The sequence below is a fragment of the Alligator sinensis genome, unplaced genomic scaffold (genome assembly GCF_000455745.1).
Source record: "Alligator sinensis unplaced genomic scaffold, ASM45574v1 scaffold781_1, whole genome shotgun sequence".
NCBI lineage: Eukaryota > Metazoa > Chordata > Crocodylia > Alligatoridae > Alligator > Alligator sinensis.
The window spans coordinates 3235200-3252503 of NW_005841845.1; the positions used below are offsets into that span (position 1 = coordinate 3235200).

Genomic DNA, 17304 nt, shown 5'->3' on the forward strand with positions numbered 1-17304 from the left:
TGTCAGGTGCACTAACAGCTGTTCATCTGTCCATGCAGCAAAGCTAATGCCACCTTGAAACACTCAGAGAAGCAAGAGGGGAAAAAATCTCGTAAACATTTGCAAACAGAATACCAACTGCCAAATGTGATAATTTTCTAACCTTAAAATGATTGTTTTTAGTTAGTAGCAAAAGTGATCCATAATCTCACCTATGTAACTATGGAAACTAACTGCAACTTGACTGACCTGTGGGTATTAAGCCGAGTATATCAGTGACAATAAATAACTCTCCAGGATGAACCTTTGCTGTAAATGGGAATGACCATGGCTGGCACTGTAGCCAAGTAAACAGAGCTACAACAAAGAAAGACGGGATCAACCGGGCTCAAGAGCAGCACAGGTGAAAGCAATCGCTAATGAAGAACAAAAATAAAAAGTTGTTACAGAACTGACTTTTTATACACGGCCACATACCTGGGAATCATCACCCGCTCAGCACACGGCCCGAAGATCTGCACGGAGGAAATTTACTAGAATCAAAAACCGTCCCTAGTAAAACTGAACCAGAACCTGACACTGAAACCTTTCTACAAAACTGCTCCTCTAAAGCGACTTATCCTCAGACTCCCACACGTCTAATGGCCAAGGCATAAATATTTCTGACAGGAAAAAGCACTAGGTATCAGAAAATGTCTTGATTATGGGCTGATTTTTAAATTACCTTCAATTAATCAAGTGTAAATTACTTTTAAATTAATTAGCTCCCTTCTCCAAAATTAATTCCAATTACATTTAACAGTAATCTAATTTAGATAACTATACCTACTGTTCACTAACTCCAGTGCGAAATACCATCACATTGCACTAAAATACACTTGTCCATGACTGTCGCATGGTATCTGCCTTTCAAAACTGCAAATTTGGTTCAATTGCAAAACCAAAAAGCCCCTAATGTTTTTCACCATTTTTAAGCCACCTTCCAGTCACTGCCTTTTTGCAATCCATGTCCTGTTTGCCAAGAATAACGTTTATCATCATTTATTAAGTCACCTTTCAACCGCTGCCTTGGCGTTCACTTAATTCTGCCAATGGAATCGAGTGCCACGTACCTTACCAAGAATTATCACGTACCGCCGACTTCCCCAACAACCAGAGGTTGACCAACAGCTGGGCTGAGCCAACCTCTTCTTTCTCCATCTTTATGCACAAGAGGCCAGTGCCAGATTCATCCCACACCCATCGCTTGGAGCCAGGTTGTTCAGAGCACCCACCACAGATACGCACCATATTTCATTTCCCACTTCACAGGGAGTTTGCCTTTGCGACGGGACCCACCGCAGAGGCCAAACTGATTGTGCCCCACTTACTCTCACCCAGGCTCACCAGAATACCCCCCTGATCCCATCTGCCATGCCTTGCTGGAATATTAAATATAAATTAAGGAAGAGACCTTCACAAACTGGGAAGAGGCCTTAGGTGTCTCATTCCACCCTGCTCATCATGGGGTGGTCTTAGTTTGGCCTGATTTTCCAACTCATTGCCCTGAGCCGAGTGTCCCCGCCTCAACCTGGCTGCACCCCTTCTGCTCACCTGATCTCAGACTCTCCGAACCAGGCACAGTGGTTTCCCCTTTGCCTACTAATAAGCCTGCTCCCCTCCGCTGCAGCCTACCCAGCTGCTCTTCCACTTCACTAGTCTGCAGCTCTGCCTGTTGCAGGGCAGCTGGCTTTCAAGTAGGTACTTGCAGGTTTATAGCTCCTGTCCCCGTCTTCCTTCCCTGGGCTGCTTACCTTCTTGCAGCCGGTACCAGCCCAGCTGCCTGCAACAGGCTGCAGCCCTAAAATGCTGCTTTCTTGCTCTAAAAGTAAAAGGGCTCGGGAGGGCCTGGCAGGTCAGTCATCGTTGCAGCAGCTTGCTCGGCTCAGTATATTTATCCCTGTGTTTTCATGTTCTTCTCTGCCTACTTAATTTTTGTGGCATGGCCACCACTCATCTTACTGCCTCACGGGAAAGTATTCTGCCATCTCTCACCTTCCAGTCTGCATAAGGCTCACCTCCCGTAACAGATTTGACCTCTGGGAGCTAGAAAGAAAATTAAACTTCTGCCATAAATAGTTTCTCAAAGGATTTCTACCTTCACTTTTATTGCCAGTCCACTTTGCCAAAATGTTTATTCAGGCATAATTTATGTTTCACGGCGATTAGCCATTATGGGGGTATTATATTGATTATTTGTATAAAGGTGATGTGAGAGGCCCTATTTTGCACAAAATTTAGTCCTTGTGTCTGGGGCCTGTGCATACTGGCAGCTGCCATGAAAAAGGTTATCACAATTTACAGTGAATCATCAACCACTCGGTATTCAAGGCGCACACGGCCAGGAGATCTGCATATGTGAACTTTACTATAATCACAAACAGTTCCTAGTAAAACTGAACCATAACTTGACACAAACCTTTATACAAAACTAATCCTATAAAGAAAATTATTCTCAGACTCCCACACGTCTAATGGCCAAGGCATAAATATTTCTGACAGGAAAAAGCACTGAGTATCAGAAAATGCCTTGATTATGGGTTGATGGGACATCAGCTTTGCCTCAACTCATCCGTTCAGGCAGGACCTCTTTAGTAGCCACAAGGTGCACCTGCTCCAGAAGATATATTCTGATGGTTTCCAGCACAATGAGTGTATCTACAGCAAAGCTATTGGGTTCAGCACTCAGCAATATATGCATTATTTAAAAAGGCATTATACTTAAATGAAAGCATTTAACAAGGTTTTTAAATACTGAGCAGAAAGATGAAACAGGGAAATAAACTTCACCATATACTCGCTCACTGAACTACTACAGAAACAACAATAACAATTAAGAAATTATGGTAGAAACTTATTAAATCACTCCATTGGGTTTAGTACATATTTTGAATAGCAAAGTCTTCAAAAGTAAGAGGATTCCAACATATAATATGTTCCGCAATAACCAAGTACAACTAATCAAGTTAATGAACAAAAAAAGCCATGACAGCTATAATTTAGGATTTCAATTCGTACAGTTGTGACTTTAAGATCTCCTTCCTTGCTATGCACATGCACATGCGCACGCATGCACGCACCCCCTCTGAATCAGTTCCACTGCTCCTTTTCCTTTCCTCTTCACTCTGTGCTGAAAGTCACAGGAGAGATGAACAATTTGGACAATCAGGGCCAGCTGTGAACACTGTACAGTCGCATGTGCAATATTACACGAGAATGTTTCTTGTATTTAGAGATCACTCTGTTGAATTACTAGCTCACAAATGTATAAACCAGGTGTGCCAAACATCTGCCACACCAGGCTACCAGAAGTTAGGGCATAGCTTGTCGGGGAATATAGAGCCCTCTGGCCCCACTGGCCATGGCCATTAGTGGTGATCTTGGTTTGCCACCATTGTCCCCAGACCCGACCCCCCCGACCCACTGCTGCTGCTGGATCCCTCCCATTGCTAAAGGACCCCCCACACCATCACCTCTGGTCCCCATTGTGCCCCACTGGACAGCTTGCTGCCCCTAAGCTCCTTGACACCGCTGCTGCTGGACCTGCCACTGCAGCAGCCACCACCCTGCCCCAAGCTGGGTCCGGCCCATGACGAGCCTCGCAGTCCGCATCTGGCCCAGGGCTCCAGGTGAGTTTGGCACCCCTGTTATAAACCATCACATTGGCATCAAGCAGTAAGATAGTCCCAGTTTATATTTCTCCTTACCTCCACTGGAGCGGGTTGCTGTAGCAGGGACTAGCAGGGTTGCTCTGGGGTTGTGGGTTCAGGTAAAAAACTAGAGGAGAAGCAGCGAGAGCACAATCAGCACTAAATGGGAACTTAAGGTGCTGCAGACCTGGAGCGGATGTAGGAGAGAACATGTTGTGATGAACATCACTTCCTCGGCAGTGGGAGCACAGAGGAGAGGAGATTCTGACAAGGCCATAGTAGAAATAATCAGTGTCAACGGCAAGTATCTTCAGCTTTATTTTTAAAACAATCAAAGATCAATAGATAGAGCTTGCACTTAGCAAGAAATTTGGTAAACTAAGTGGTCAAAAGTCATTCCTTTAATCATGACTGCCTTACTTACTCAAATGTCATCGTAAAATAACCAAAATGTTACTGGTACCTAACTAGGACAGCACTGACTCGACAGGATGTTTCCATCACGGTGTTTATTTGGTCCTGAGCTAACCAAATCCTTCTTGCCAGGTAGCTGGCAACATCAGATGTGCTTACTGAATGCAAGCACTGATGATTAAATGGAAAAGAACATTTAGCACTTACAGTGCTTTACAAACATGAACTAATTAAGCCTGAAAACAGCACTGTGAGATAGGTGTTATTGTCATTTTAGTGATGGCAAAGTGGAGGCACAGAGAGTGGTTAAGTAACTCATTCACAGCAAACCACTGGCAGAGCCCAGGATTACAACTGTGGAAACCAACTCCCAGCTCTGCGCTCATTTACCTAACTATGTTGTTTCTCCATAGTTAGCAGCTAACACACGCAGAGATGGTGTGCAAGCAGAGGCTTCTACATATATGCAATAAAGATTTTTAACACCTACTTTACTGAACTATACACGACCAGTTGTCTTTGTCTAGAAACAAAGTAAAAATTCACTTACAAGCGCGGCTATATAAGGAATTTCACAGTAATTAAAATAATGTTATTTTTTTTTCATATTACATAGATGTTTTTCTTCCCCAAATGTTTAACTTACTAATGGGGAAAGTAACTGGGCAGTGCACATAAGACAATTTCCTGCTGCAGCAACATGCTGCACAGGGGGGTTTTAATAATTATGCTTTTATCAAATTAATTGATTACAGGACCAATGCCATCTATACACCTTACAGTTGCAAAACTTGCACCAAGATCAACTACTAAAGCAGGCTGGATTGAGGGACCATTCACGAAGTATTGTCAGAGAGTACTTGGAAGAAAAAAATACTGCAAGTACCAGCAATGCTGCTGTTATTCTAGGCCTGTTTAAATAATTCAGTATCTAATTTACTTCAACTGCCAGACTTCCAACTTACATGCTAGCACCTTAACTGATGTTTTGCTCACTTAACTTTCTTAAAAACTCATCTAACCAGAATGTTCAACATGTCCAACAACCAAACCATCTTAATTTGGAGATACCGTTTGTTTTTACACTACACTAATTTCATTCCAAGTGTCTAAACTTGCATTGGTTGTTATAGACTTAACATGCAACAAATATTGAAGATATAAGGAATAACTCCCCATTATTAAATGTTCCACACTCAAGATTTAACATATCAAATAATTACGTTTTATACCCAATTCCCAAAACGCAATCCCTGTAGGTAAAATGAAGGCTCATAATTTATCATGGGAAACTGCACGAACTGCACTACCGACACTAAGACCTATATGGATTTCCCATCTTTGTGACAAATGACCTTCCTTTGCTTTGGTAGTACGATGCCTAGCACAGCGGGGTCGGAGGCTATGACTACAGCTCCTGCACACTAAAGCAACATAAAAAAAAAATACTACCAGCACAACTTGGCATTGTTTTAAAAAGAGGAGTTGATCTACCCCATTTGGAACATGAAATCCAAAAGAATAAAAATGTAGAGTGGCCTTGGGTAACTGTTTGGGCCCAAATATTGTGTTATAAAACTGAAGTTAGACACCGCTGCTATTGTTCCCAGCTTTAAAATTCCCTAATGATTCAAAATGCATCTGATCAGAAAGCAAGCCCTAGTTACTGAAAATCCCCCTGGTAATCTCCGCTTAAACAGCTGATGGGCTTTACAATCTGCTGACAGAAAGGTTAAGCTTTCCTCTTACCCTCCTCCTCCATCAGTGACTAAAACAGATTCACTTCAGCTCCATATTCACATCCATATTCTTTAAATACAATCCCGTTAATTTTTAAACTAGTCATAATGTGTATCGTGCTGTCCTACAGCAATTGCCATCAATAGATCTCAAAATATTTCACAACGGTGGCAAGTGTCAAAATAAAGCGCCATAAATCTATATACTCAGATCATGTAGAGTTATATATATGAAGCTAGAAGTTCAGGTAGAGCCAACTTTTTTTTTTTAATAAAATAAATCCTACACCTACAACGTCTGGGAAGTATCCCAACGGGAGGGGTGCGAGGGGCTGCTGCAGCTCTCTTTCTGAAACATTTCCTTTTTAGACTAAATCAATGATCTAGTTTCTCTTAAAAATTAAATATGGAAATACAGAAAGCACAAATATAAACATCATGCAATTTTAATACGGCAGTTCCTGCCATGCATAATACTGAACTTATCTTGTGTGCCCCATTTACAGGAATATTTGGAACTATAAAAAAAGAAAGTATTTATTTGAGAGTAACTTCAAATTCAGCTACTTCACTAGTGAAGTCTGGAAATTAGTACTTCACTGACACTGATAAACCTACATCTAATTCAAATTAAGATGATGCTTGTTGGACATGAAACATTCTGGGTTTTTCTCTAATTGCTTTCATTTGCAATGTTTAACTTAGTTTTTTCACAACAATCCTTACTGGATCCGCAGAGATGGGGCTCCAAGTCTCTCTTTCCTCCGTTTCATCATTGCGCTGCCTGCTACGCTGCGTCTCTTCACAGAATAAGAGGCTTAAAGCCAGAAAGGCGAGCGTGCTGTTATCGCTCCACCGCAGAGCAGCCAGCGCAGTTGTCCGGGGCTCGGGATACTCGCCCGGGTCAGACGGACCTTCTGAATTCAGGAACGGTCCCCGTTAATCAGGGAGCTCGGGTCAAACTCTAATTATTCTGAGCGACGACTTCCAGGAGTCTATTTATAGCATCCAGAACGAGGAAATCCAGACCCCCGGTACGAAGCAGGCGCACAGAGACACGGACTAAACAATTTGATCTGTCAAACAGACGGCAGTGATCTCCTGACATCACTCACACTTCCAGCCCAGCAAATCAGTGACAAACTTTTTCTGGGCTTCTGAGCAGGCACTCGCAGCAGATCGCCGGGGCAGCGCGGAGCCCAGAGCGAGATGGCACGCTGGGAAGGACCCTGGCAGAAATCGCACATACCAGCTTGAGGACTCGCGCGGCGACAGGAGCCCACCCAGAGCCCCGGGAGCAGTGCACACAGCACCTGTTCTTTGCTGGAGAGGAAACGTGCTACGTATCCCTTTTTTTTGGAAAAGCAAAGCATGCAAGCGTCTGCAGGGCTTCCATCTGAAAGGACTCTTAGTATACTCCTTTGTTAAAACACAATTTTTACCAAAAAAGTGGAACGATTAGGTTGCATTACAGCTTCTTTTCTTCATGAACTTGAAAAAGGAGGCTAGACAAGCAGGGGAAGAGGCTGCCAAGTGAGGCTGAGGAGTCGAACGTCCCTCCTAGGACACAAGAGGCTTCCTTGCATCTCTCTCACTTTCTGTCTTGCATTTTAGCTTCCAAATGATAACGTATGACATGATTGTCACAAACTATAGTCCAGTGTTCCTGCAACCCATTCATTTATCTGCAGAAAGGAAGCTTTCCAAGCACAGACGCTGTGCAACTTGGCTAAAATTTAGCACCAAGTGAAAGATTAAAAAAAACAAACAGATAAACAGCAAGCAGTATTTTAAACATATAGATTATATTACTTAGAAAAAGAAAGTCAAATTGCGGGTTATGGGTCTTGCCTCTGGAGCTGACCAGGGATATACCTCCTACACCATCCATCTCCCCTTGGCTCCCCCATCAGCTACGCTGCACGGGGAAAAGGAGGACATGTCAGCCTCAAGAAGGAGGCCAGTGAGCCCAGGAGACGAAGACAATATTTATATGGCACAATGCAGCACCACACCAACGCAGACGACCGAGCTAGCATGGACACCAAAAGCACCAGAGCCATGGTAGGTGCTCCACCTCACTTATAATATCCTGCTTCTCAGCAGGGTTAATTAGCCGCCACTGTTAATGTAGATATAGAAAGACTGATCCAAGCATTTGAAATTAGGTGCCTGGTAACACAACCGTACAAATCTCTTGGAAAAAAAAAATCAGCTGGTGAGAATGGAGATCACGGGACTGTAGGGAAGCAGGGCTGGAAGGACCTCAACAAGGTCACCCAACCCCCTGCTCCGGGCAGGATCAGCACCGACTAAAGTAAACCATCCCAGACAATTAAACTTCATATACTACCTTTGTTCTTGTGTATTCTTTTTTTGTTGAGCATGCTGTGATGAGAGAGAAGAAAAGTGAAAGAGAGAAAGAAGACAGAGAGAGAAAAAGTGGGAAAGAGAAAGAAAGAGAAGAGAAAAAGGGAGACAGGAAAAAGAGAAAAAAGGAAAGAAAAGATAGAGAGAAAGGAAAAAAAAGGAAAAAGAAGAGGAGAAGAGAAAGAAAAGAGGAGAAAAAAGAGAAAGAGGAAGAGAAAGAAAAAAGGAGAGAAAAACAGAAGAGACAAAAGAAAAAGGAGAGAAAAAAGAAGAGAAAGAGGGGAGAGAAAAAAAGAGGTGATGAGAGAAAGGAGAGAATACAGAGAAAGAAAAAGAGGAAAAGAAAAAAGAAATAAGGAGACAAACCGTAGCTCCCGCGCATAAATGCAGAGCGTGATCTCCACGCTCACCTATTCCGATGTATGCTGTAGATGCGTATTTTAAAGAGCTGTCTAGAAACTTTGCCTTACCTAGGATAGACCCTCCATGTTCACAAAACATATGCACAGTATAATATTAAATAAGGCCAACCTAACTCTCGAATCCGTAAGTACATTAGGTCCAACATGAGGTTTTCACAGTTGTCCTGTTTTCCACACACTTGTTATCCACATTACTGGCATGAAAACAGTGTGTTCAGCCCTTATTTCAGTTGTCATGTGCATGCTAGTGCTTTGCACAGAGAATTTCCTTTCCACCCTTACCTCCAAGGTGTTCAGTAGGCCACGTCTCAACATTGCCCTTTCCCCCACCCCCATTTCAAACATTTATTCTCTTGGAGTGTGCAGGAGTGGAAAGATGACAGCCTTCGACAACATCTCTCACCCCAGTCTCATTAAAACATTAGGAGATTGTGGTGTCGATGCCTACACAGTCAGATAGGTTGCCAATTGGCTGGAGGGCCGCACCCAGAGAGTGGTGCTGGACGGGTCTCAGTCGAGCTGGAGTATGTGGGCAGTGGGGTCCCCCAGGGCTTGGTCCTCGGGCCCGCACTGTTCAACATCTTCATCAGCAACTTGGACGAGGGGGTAAAAAGCACCCTGTTCAAATTCGCAAATGACACTAAGATGTGGGGGGAAGTGGGCACGCTAGAAGGGAGGGACCGGATACGGCTGGATCTGGACAGGTTACAGGGGTGGGAGGATGAGAACAGGATGGGATTCACTACTGACATCTGCAAGGTGCTGCACCTGGGGAGGAAGAACCAGCAGCACACCTACAGGCTGGGGAACTCCCTTCTTGTCAGCGCAGAGGCAGAAAAGGATCTTGGAGTCATTATAGACCCCAAGATGAACATAAGCCACCAGGAAGGCCAACCGCGCCTTGTCATGCATCCACAGATGCATCTCGAGCAGGTCCAAGGAGGTGATCCTCCCCCTCTACGCGACACTGGTCAGGCCGCAGTTGGAGTACTGCGTCCAGTTCTGGGCGCCGCACTTCACGAGGGATGTGGACAGCATGGAGAGGGTCCAGAGGAGGGTCACTCGCATGATCAGGGGGCAGCAGGGCAGGCCCTACGAGGAGAGGCGACGGGACCTGAACCTGTTCACCTCCACAAGAGAAGGCTGAGCGGGGATCTAGTGGCCATCTATAAACTGGTCGAAGGAGACCAGCAGGCAATGGGAGAGTCCCTGTTCCCCCGAGCACTACTGGGATTAACAAGGAATAACGGCCATAAGTTGACGGAGAGTAGGTTCAGGCTAGATATCAGGAGGCGCTACTTCACTGTCAGGGTGGCTGGGATCTGGAACCAACTTCCAAGGGAAGTGGTGCTCACTCCTAACCTGGGGGTCTTCAAAAGGAGGCTAGATAGACACCTAGCCGGGGTCGTTTGACCCCAGTACTCTTTCCTGCCCATGGCAGGGGGTCGGACTTGATGATCTGCTCAGGTCCCATCCGACCCGACCAACTACGAAACTATAAGCAGCAGGTGTAGTGTTAAGTTTGGGAGCAACACACCCTCCCCCTTCCTCCCGACTTCTGCTGCGTGCCCCTGGCCCAGAGCGCCGGTGCAGCAGGGAGCGGAAGATGAGATGGGATGCCACGCTGCACAGGGAAGCGCCCGCCCGCATGCCCTTGAACGTATCAAACGACGGTCCATCCAGGTGCCATCATTACCAGTCATAGCTCTGGTGATACGGACGGAGCGATGGTCCTGGACATGCACTACGAGGCAGTCAATCAACTGCCCACGTTTTGAGCGGGGGTGCATCCACGACGTCTTCCATGTGTTGCTTGGCAAAATAAGGAGAGTGGATGACGAGCCCGTACCCTGAACACTGGCTCAGGAGGAGAACTCCATTGGAGGGGACTTCCCCGTCCCTTGCTTTCCAAGAGCTCCTTCCATAGCTCAGAGCCCCTGCCCACTCTAGCACTAAGCTGCCAAGAAGAATTATCTTCTTTTTGGGGACAGACGACAGGACGCGGCTGAGTTTAGAACAGAACTCTTCTTCTGTTCTCTCGGCAGCAAGCCCTGCTGCAAGCAGCCCAGGCTCCACAGCCGGCAGCAGCTCCCCAGAGCCCAGGACAGCCATGGCAGGCAGCCAGGAGGCTGCAAACAGCTGTACCGGGGTCCGGAGCCCCAAGCCAGGCTCTGTGGCAGTGGTGGCTGCACGTGCGCCTCCGGGCACACAGCGGGCAAGGGGACGGAGTTGCACTGCCCCAGGTCTCTTCCCAGCTGTATGTCCCAGGGTGCACAGGGTCCACCCCCACCACAGAGCCCAGCCAGGGCTCCGGACCTTGGTGCAGCTGTTTGCAGCATCCTGCCTGCCTTCCACAGCTGGCCTGGGCCCTTGGCTGCTGCAGCAGGCGGCGGGCAGGCTGCAAACAGCTGCACTGGGGTCTGTAGCCCCATCACCAGCTCCGTGGCAGTAGCAGCTGCACATGCACCTCAGAGTGCAGGGCAGGGAGGGGGCCGGGGCAGCGCAAACCAGGCCTCTCCCCTGCTGTCTGCCTGGAGGCATGCATATACCCACCACCAGCAACGAGGATTGGGCCCCTTGCAGGTCCCCACTGTCTGTCTCTGGCACGCCAAGTCAAGATGTGGGTGGAGGTTGGGGTGTTTTTGACACCAAGCCAAAAATGTTGCTGACCCCTGCTCTAAGAGCTGTCCCTCTTCTCACTAAGGGTAGCAATGTTACTATTAAATCATGCAAGACCTATGGCCACAAGTGCTATCTTTCACTCCAGGTGGTCACTACTATCCATCAGGGTGAGGATGTTCCAAGTTGCAAACTTCATCACTTGAGCTGAATCGCAGTTCTCCAGCCGGGTGAAATGAGAAAAGCTAAGTTCAGGGCACCTTTTCTAGCCCCCTCCCCATCCCGGGTGAGCAGCGTGGATCCAAAACAAGCCAGCTCATCTTTGATGCGACGTGTGCCATCAGTGACCTCAAGACCAATGCTGTGTGGAGTTTTCTACTCTTGGTAGGGTGACCCAAGGTGGAAATATCCAAACAAAGTTTCCAAAGTAATAGTGATGCAAAAATAAAAATAAACAGTGGAGCAGGCGGATGAAGAAGGAATACTTCACAATGGCTGCACAGGTGGACGAAGGCTACAGCTGAAAAGAAACCTCCAGTTGTTTAGATTTGTTTTGCCATTGGATTACTGTTTCCTTCCTGAAAAATACTGTGTGGCTGCTGATGTGCTATAGCATCCCTGCATTAAAAGAAGTCTTTCTTCAATATTCAGTCCTATGGCAATGGGCCAGTGGAGACAGGGGTGGGTGCACCAGCAGGTAACCACAGACCTATAAAGAGGCAATGATTGTATGATGGTCATTTTGTACCTGGAATGAGACAGGTGTGCTATCCATGCATCACAGACCATTTTGTACCACCTCTCCTCTTCAGCTTCTATATAACAAAGTACTTAAAGTGACAGAATCCCCCATGCTCCACTCCCAAAAACATAACTTGAAGACTGAAAATTGCATTTCTTAACTGCAAATAATGTCAACACACAGATAATGAAGACGAGCTTCTGGATAAAGAAGAGTTGGCAAAAACTGAACCCAGGGAGAACTGGGAAAATATAAAGCAATACTTAGAAGAATTAACTAGAAGAAATATCCCTATTTTCCATCAAAGAAAGCACTCAAATTGGTCTAAAGACTCAAGGCCCTGTTCCTGCCAATACTCACACAAGGTAATCACATAGCTGCTGTGGCTTAAAAAGAAGGCGGAAAACAGAGCCTCCTTCAGCCTCCAACTTCTTAAGAAAATCTGTCCATCTCATTCCTTCTTGACAACAGTCCTTCCACCACAATCCATGCATTCCTCGTGTGAAATATTGCAAGGCGCTGTATGTTTGAATACATGGGACACAATGCAAAAGCTGCAGCTAGTCCGGAAGGTGAGTGACCACGACCTCCGGAGGAAGTGCCATCCCAAGCAGAATGTATCTGCATCCCAACCCCTCCATTAGCTCGAACTCGGACAGCACCGCCCCACCGTCAATTCATGACTTTGCTCCTTACATGTACCGTAGTCAACAGATGAGGGCATTGCTTTGTCTTCAGTAAAACTAAATTCTCTTGGGACATTAGGCAAGGATTTTTTGTGATATTTTTTATTGGACCAATAAAATGTATACTTGGAAGGAGAAAAAGGTTGAACAAGCTTCTGGGCATCAAGTGCTCTTCCTTGGAGACAATAGAAAATATCACAAAAAAGTCTTGCTTCTCAGACATTTCCTGGACCACCAGAGCTACAACAGCACTCCAGCATTTGAGGACAATGAAACTTATGGAACAAATTTTTTTAAATCAGAGCTCGCAATGTGTAGAGCAGGCATCCAGAGCAACAGAGAATGATCAAGCCTCCAGTTGTTCTAAGGCACGATGCAAGGGCTCCCCACTCCTCAACTTTCTCCTTCGACAGAACATTTCCCCGTTTTAAGTATTATTTCCAAATCAAAACCTCCTCGAACCAGAGATGGGAGAAGAATAGTAGAGTCCATGGATCTTACTGCACAGACTTAGCTCATCTAAGAAGGACTGCAGTCCTTTGACACCGCAAACTACTGAAAACCCTGGGATACACAGAACAGTTTTTTCTCTATCCTCAGGCCCACAAGGCTCTTCTCACTAAGCTGGACAACTGTAATTGGTTCCGGTGGCTATCAAACAGAAATAAAGGAAAGCCACAAGTACTAACTAGTTAAACATGGTTTTTCAAACTAATAAAAATAAAGCCATTCAAAAGAACTTGGTCTGACCGATCGCACTTTCTAGAGTTCCAGGAAATGTAGTTAAATAATCAAGTCCGCTGTAAACTGAAGGTTGAAAGCGATGTTCTGCCAAGAATGGAAACTGTCCCAGCAACAGTTTTCTGCGCGGTCCAGAGAGGTGCTTTTGGGCCTCTTGATACAGAGGCTGACGTTCCCTTCAGAGAGGTGACTTACAGAAAACCACTTGAAAATCCAAAGGGTTATTGATAAGAAAGGAACGAGAGAAATAAGAAGGCAGTTCAAGCATTTCAGCAATAGTCAAATTACCAAATAAACTGTCAAAAACTCAGCATCCAGTTATTTATCCTGTCAGAAGACCCACTTGCAATGCTACAAGAATCTCCTGTTAACATTTAAAGTTTTGTGTTGTACCCACCTCCATACTTGCTCAAGACATGGGAACATTTTTGGCATCCTCAATTCGTTCCAAAAACTTTGTCCAGAAAGTCATTGGATTAAAAAAAAAAAAAAAAAAGGCTACAAATAACAACTCACTAATCAAATATTTAACTGGAGCATATTCAAATACTTGTCAAAATGCTCTTATTCTATAAACTTTAACTTCTTCCAAAGAGTGAGCAAAATGATTCCTAAACACGAACAAATCAAGGTCAAGTGGCCATGACGGTATATAGACAGATCATCAACGCATGAGCTGCGTGCTCCGTTTTGTTTTAAATAACCGAGTGGCTGACTGGTGTAACACCATCACGCGAGTTAGACAAAGGGTCAGTCATGCTTCATTTCAAAAAAAGCCTTTTGACCTCATTGTATTGTTCGGCACTGAATCACTGGCACCGCACAGCATTTTGCAAACATTGCTTCTTACACAAAGGAGAGTTTTTAAAGAATAAAAATTGAAAACCATTCATTATTAAAACCAGAAATCTAAGTCCAGTCATACAAAGTACCCTGAGAAACTTGCTTTCCCTCTGTCATAGGCTCTAAGCTTTAAGATACAGGTTTCAAACAGAAAGTTACAGCTTTACGGTTGCACGGAAATTCACCTAGCATGCACGCGTCTCTATAATCCGGGCAATAATACCATTTCATTCTACCGCACACCAGGCTCACAGAAAACTACATGCAGCAAAGGATAAATCCTCTCAGACTATCACTGCTACAAACCTGGCTTGCTTAAAAGCTGCAAACTCCACAAGAGATGTTAAAATTGCATAAATTGATTTTTTAAAGCATTTCACCATAATAATTCTATCTTTTTTCTGTGGGCAAGGCTTTTTTGTAACATCTTTTATTGGTCCAACCGTATAGTTGGGAGAGCTGGTAGACAGACTCGCGGGCATGAAGTGTCTTTCCTCATTTCCAGTGTTTCCTATTTGGTGGCAATAGTTCCATGGGCCTGATACCACAACAGAAATAACCACGTGAATGCATAATTACAGTTAGGTTTTCACCAGCATGTTGCTTATACAGACATGACAAAAGTTGTTCCACTCTTATCACGGATCAATGGAATTACTTTGGTGGTCTCCGTACAAGATTCGCTGGACACTATATTCAGCCAACAAAATGTGAACTGCACGCGACAGAGCTCACACTAGCAGCCTCAATGAAAAACCAAGCAGCGAAGGATTCAGAGATGCCAAGTCTCACTGCTAGAAGAGGTTCCCCACGTAAAGAACAAGCCAGGCCTGCTGAGAAACGCGAGTTTGTACAACCAAACAGAGGAACAGGCAGGTCTCCCTGGGCTGAAGGACATCTGCTGTCACTCCTTCCCCTGCGGAGGAGGGCTAGGGCCCAGCTCAGGCCCCACGGGCTCCTATAGACGTGCACGGAGCCTGCTGGAAATCCAGCACGTCGGAGCAGACTCAATTAATCGAGTCTGCTGGAGCACGGAAAGCAACGCGCTCCGGCAGCCTTCCGCGTCCCCGCGCATCTCCGCAGTGAAAAAATGGCGGCACGGCACCTTGAAATAAAACACGTTCAATGAGCTTTAGCGCCAAGTATCCCATCACCATACACCACATGTAAAAATGCCCCATCTTTGCCACCTGAAGAGGGGGAGGACACAACCAGCTGGCGAGCCTTTCTGTGTGAGCATCAACTTGGGGTGACACTCAGGGGTGACCTCTGGCATTGCTCTTGGGCAGCAACCGAGGCAGGGACACAGTGTCTTTGTGTTACTTTCCTGTTGTGGTTCTTCTGAATGTAAGGATGTGTTTATTGGTGGGAGGGGAAGGGAAAAGAGGTAGGTGTTTTTTGGGGACAGTTGCAAGCCCTCTGTAGTGGGGTGAGGTAGGCCGGTGGGTGTAGAAGCGCAGGGGAAAGGGGTTACTTATATCAGGATGCAAATGGTGGTTGGGAAGCGCAGGTGGGATTGGCCGGAGGGTTTGCTGTTGTGGGTGTCAGGCAAGAAAGCGGTAGTTGGGGGGCAGGGGGGTTGGGCTTTTCAAGTTTTGAGGTGGCATTTGGGGAGTGTACTGGTGTTTCCTACCAGTAGGTTGCTGGTGTATTAGTGTAAGCCACTCTGGGCCTGCTGGGCAGAGTGGGACATAAATCTAAATAATAGTAACACCACGGTTTGTGCTGCAATTCTTAAGAAGGTTAATACCCAAGGAAGCAAAGCCACCACATTTCAAAAGCATCAAAGACACATGAGACCAAGTTAATGCAAACAGCTCTGTCTGATAGTTGTGTATGGATTTCACTATCTGGAAGGTACAAGGACCTTTGCTGAATCACGTTTATGGCAACAATGGGTAAAATAAGGTAATTCTACTTACAAGCTTCCTCTTCTTGGGAGACTGAGTTCCTTCTGGAAACAAACAAGAAAACAAAAAGAAATTAGAAAATTACTGGAGGAAGATACTAAATTAACTTATGATCTAACTGAATAACATTACTTTATCAGTAAAACACTAATCGCCAGATTTTCAGTGGTGCTGACATGCTGGCAACTAATTTGCAACTGCATGCATCACAGCTGCATGAATAATATACTGGATACTTAATTAACCAGACAGGCATAAAATGTCTGGTTTTGCCTGCGTGCACCTACGGTATTTGTGCAAAATCAAAGCACAAAACTGTGCATGTACGACTTCAAACTTTCATCTTCAATATAAGATCACTTCCATTCATGATGACATTTTTTTCTGTTTAGCTTTTTGCCATGTTCCAATAATGCATTAGGCAACGTATGTAATGTGCAGCATGTGTTTGCTTTCTCATCTCCTCTCCAGGGAAAGAAACACAACTTGGAAATGCATGCAAGGTATATTGCTGTAACCATGGGGAAGTGAAGACAAGGGCAAGGAAACACTGGATCAGCACTTGCAGGGGTTTAGACGGCCCACACAAAGGAGGTTTGAGAACTTCACATAAAACAGATAAAAACTCTGGTTCATTAGTCAAGCATGCTATTATTAACGGATTGTGACATGCATCTCCTAAAACTGTACAGATAAATCTTCCCTGCCAATGCAGTTGCATTTTCACAAGCCTGCATTTTGCATATGGCTTAATCTTCTATTCCACCCAGGAAAGTACAGAGACACCAGCAGACTCTCCCTACTGAGTTGGTTTAATAAAAGATATCACAGTAACCCAAAGAACCTTGCTTGCCTACAGATAAAAAGGGAATGAAAAACATTAACTTATGTATTACCATCTCAGGATAGCACATCTACTATTTTCTATTTTTTTTTCAACTCTGCAGTTTACCGTTTCACCACTAGATGGTAACATCACCCTGCTCAGAGTCCATGGTCAAAAGGCCGCACGCACGAAATCGTGTGAAAGAAAGCTAACCAAACAGTAAAGGAAAAGGGGAGAGCAATGCTACGCTGCGCCACAGGTGTGTTCATTATAACATTCCTAAGTTCTACTTTACTTTTTAATGGAACAATGTAAAAATACAGT

General features: G+C 45.1%; 1 protein-coding gene across 3 annotated transcripts in view; it reads right to left on the reverse strand.

The window, feature by feature from the left end:
• The window catches only part of MAST2 (microtubule associated serine/threonine kinase 2), a 139325-nt gene extending 132380 nt beyond the window's left edge, over positions 1–6945 (reverse strand). For 2 of the 3 annotated variants that reach the window (XM_025206554.1, XM_025206547.1), the window contains exons 1-2: positions 6548–6945; positions 3726–3932 (exon numbers count right to left, since the gene is read on the reverse strand). In XM_025206554.1, the coding sequence (XP_025062339.1) occupies positions 3726–3932; positions 6548–6597 (257 nt within the window). In that variant the 5' untranslated portion in view covers positions 6598–6945. The remainder of the gene's footprint in view (positions 1–3725; positions 3933–6547) is intronic. The other variant, XM_025206565.1, reaches the window with a different exon arrangement.
• Positions 6946–17304: the final 10359 nt, after the last annotated feature.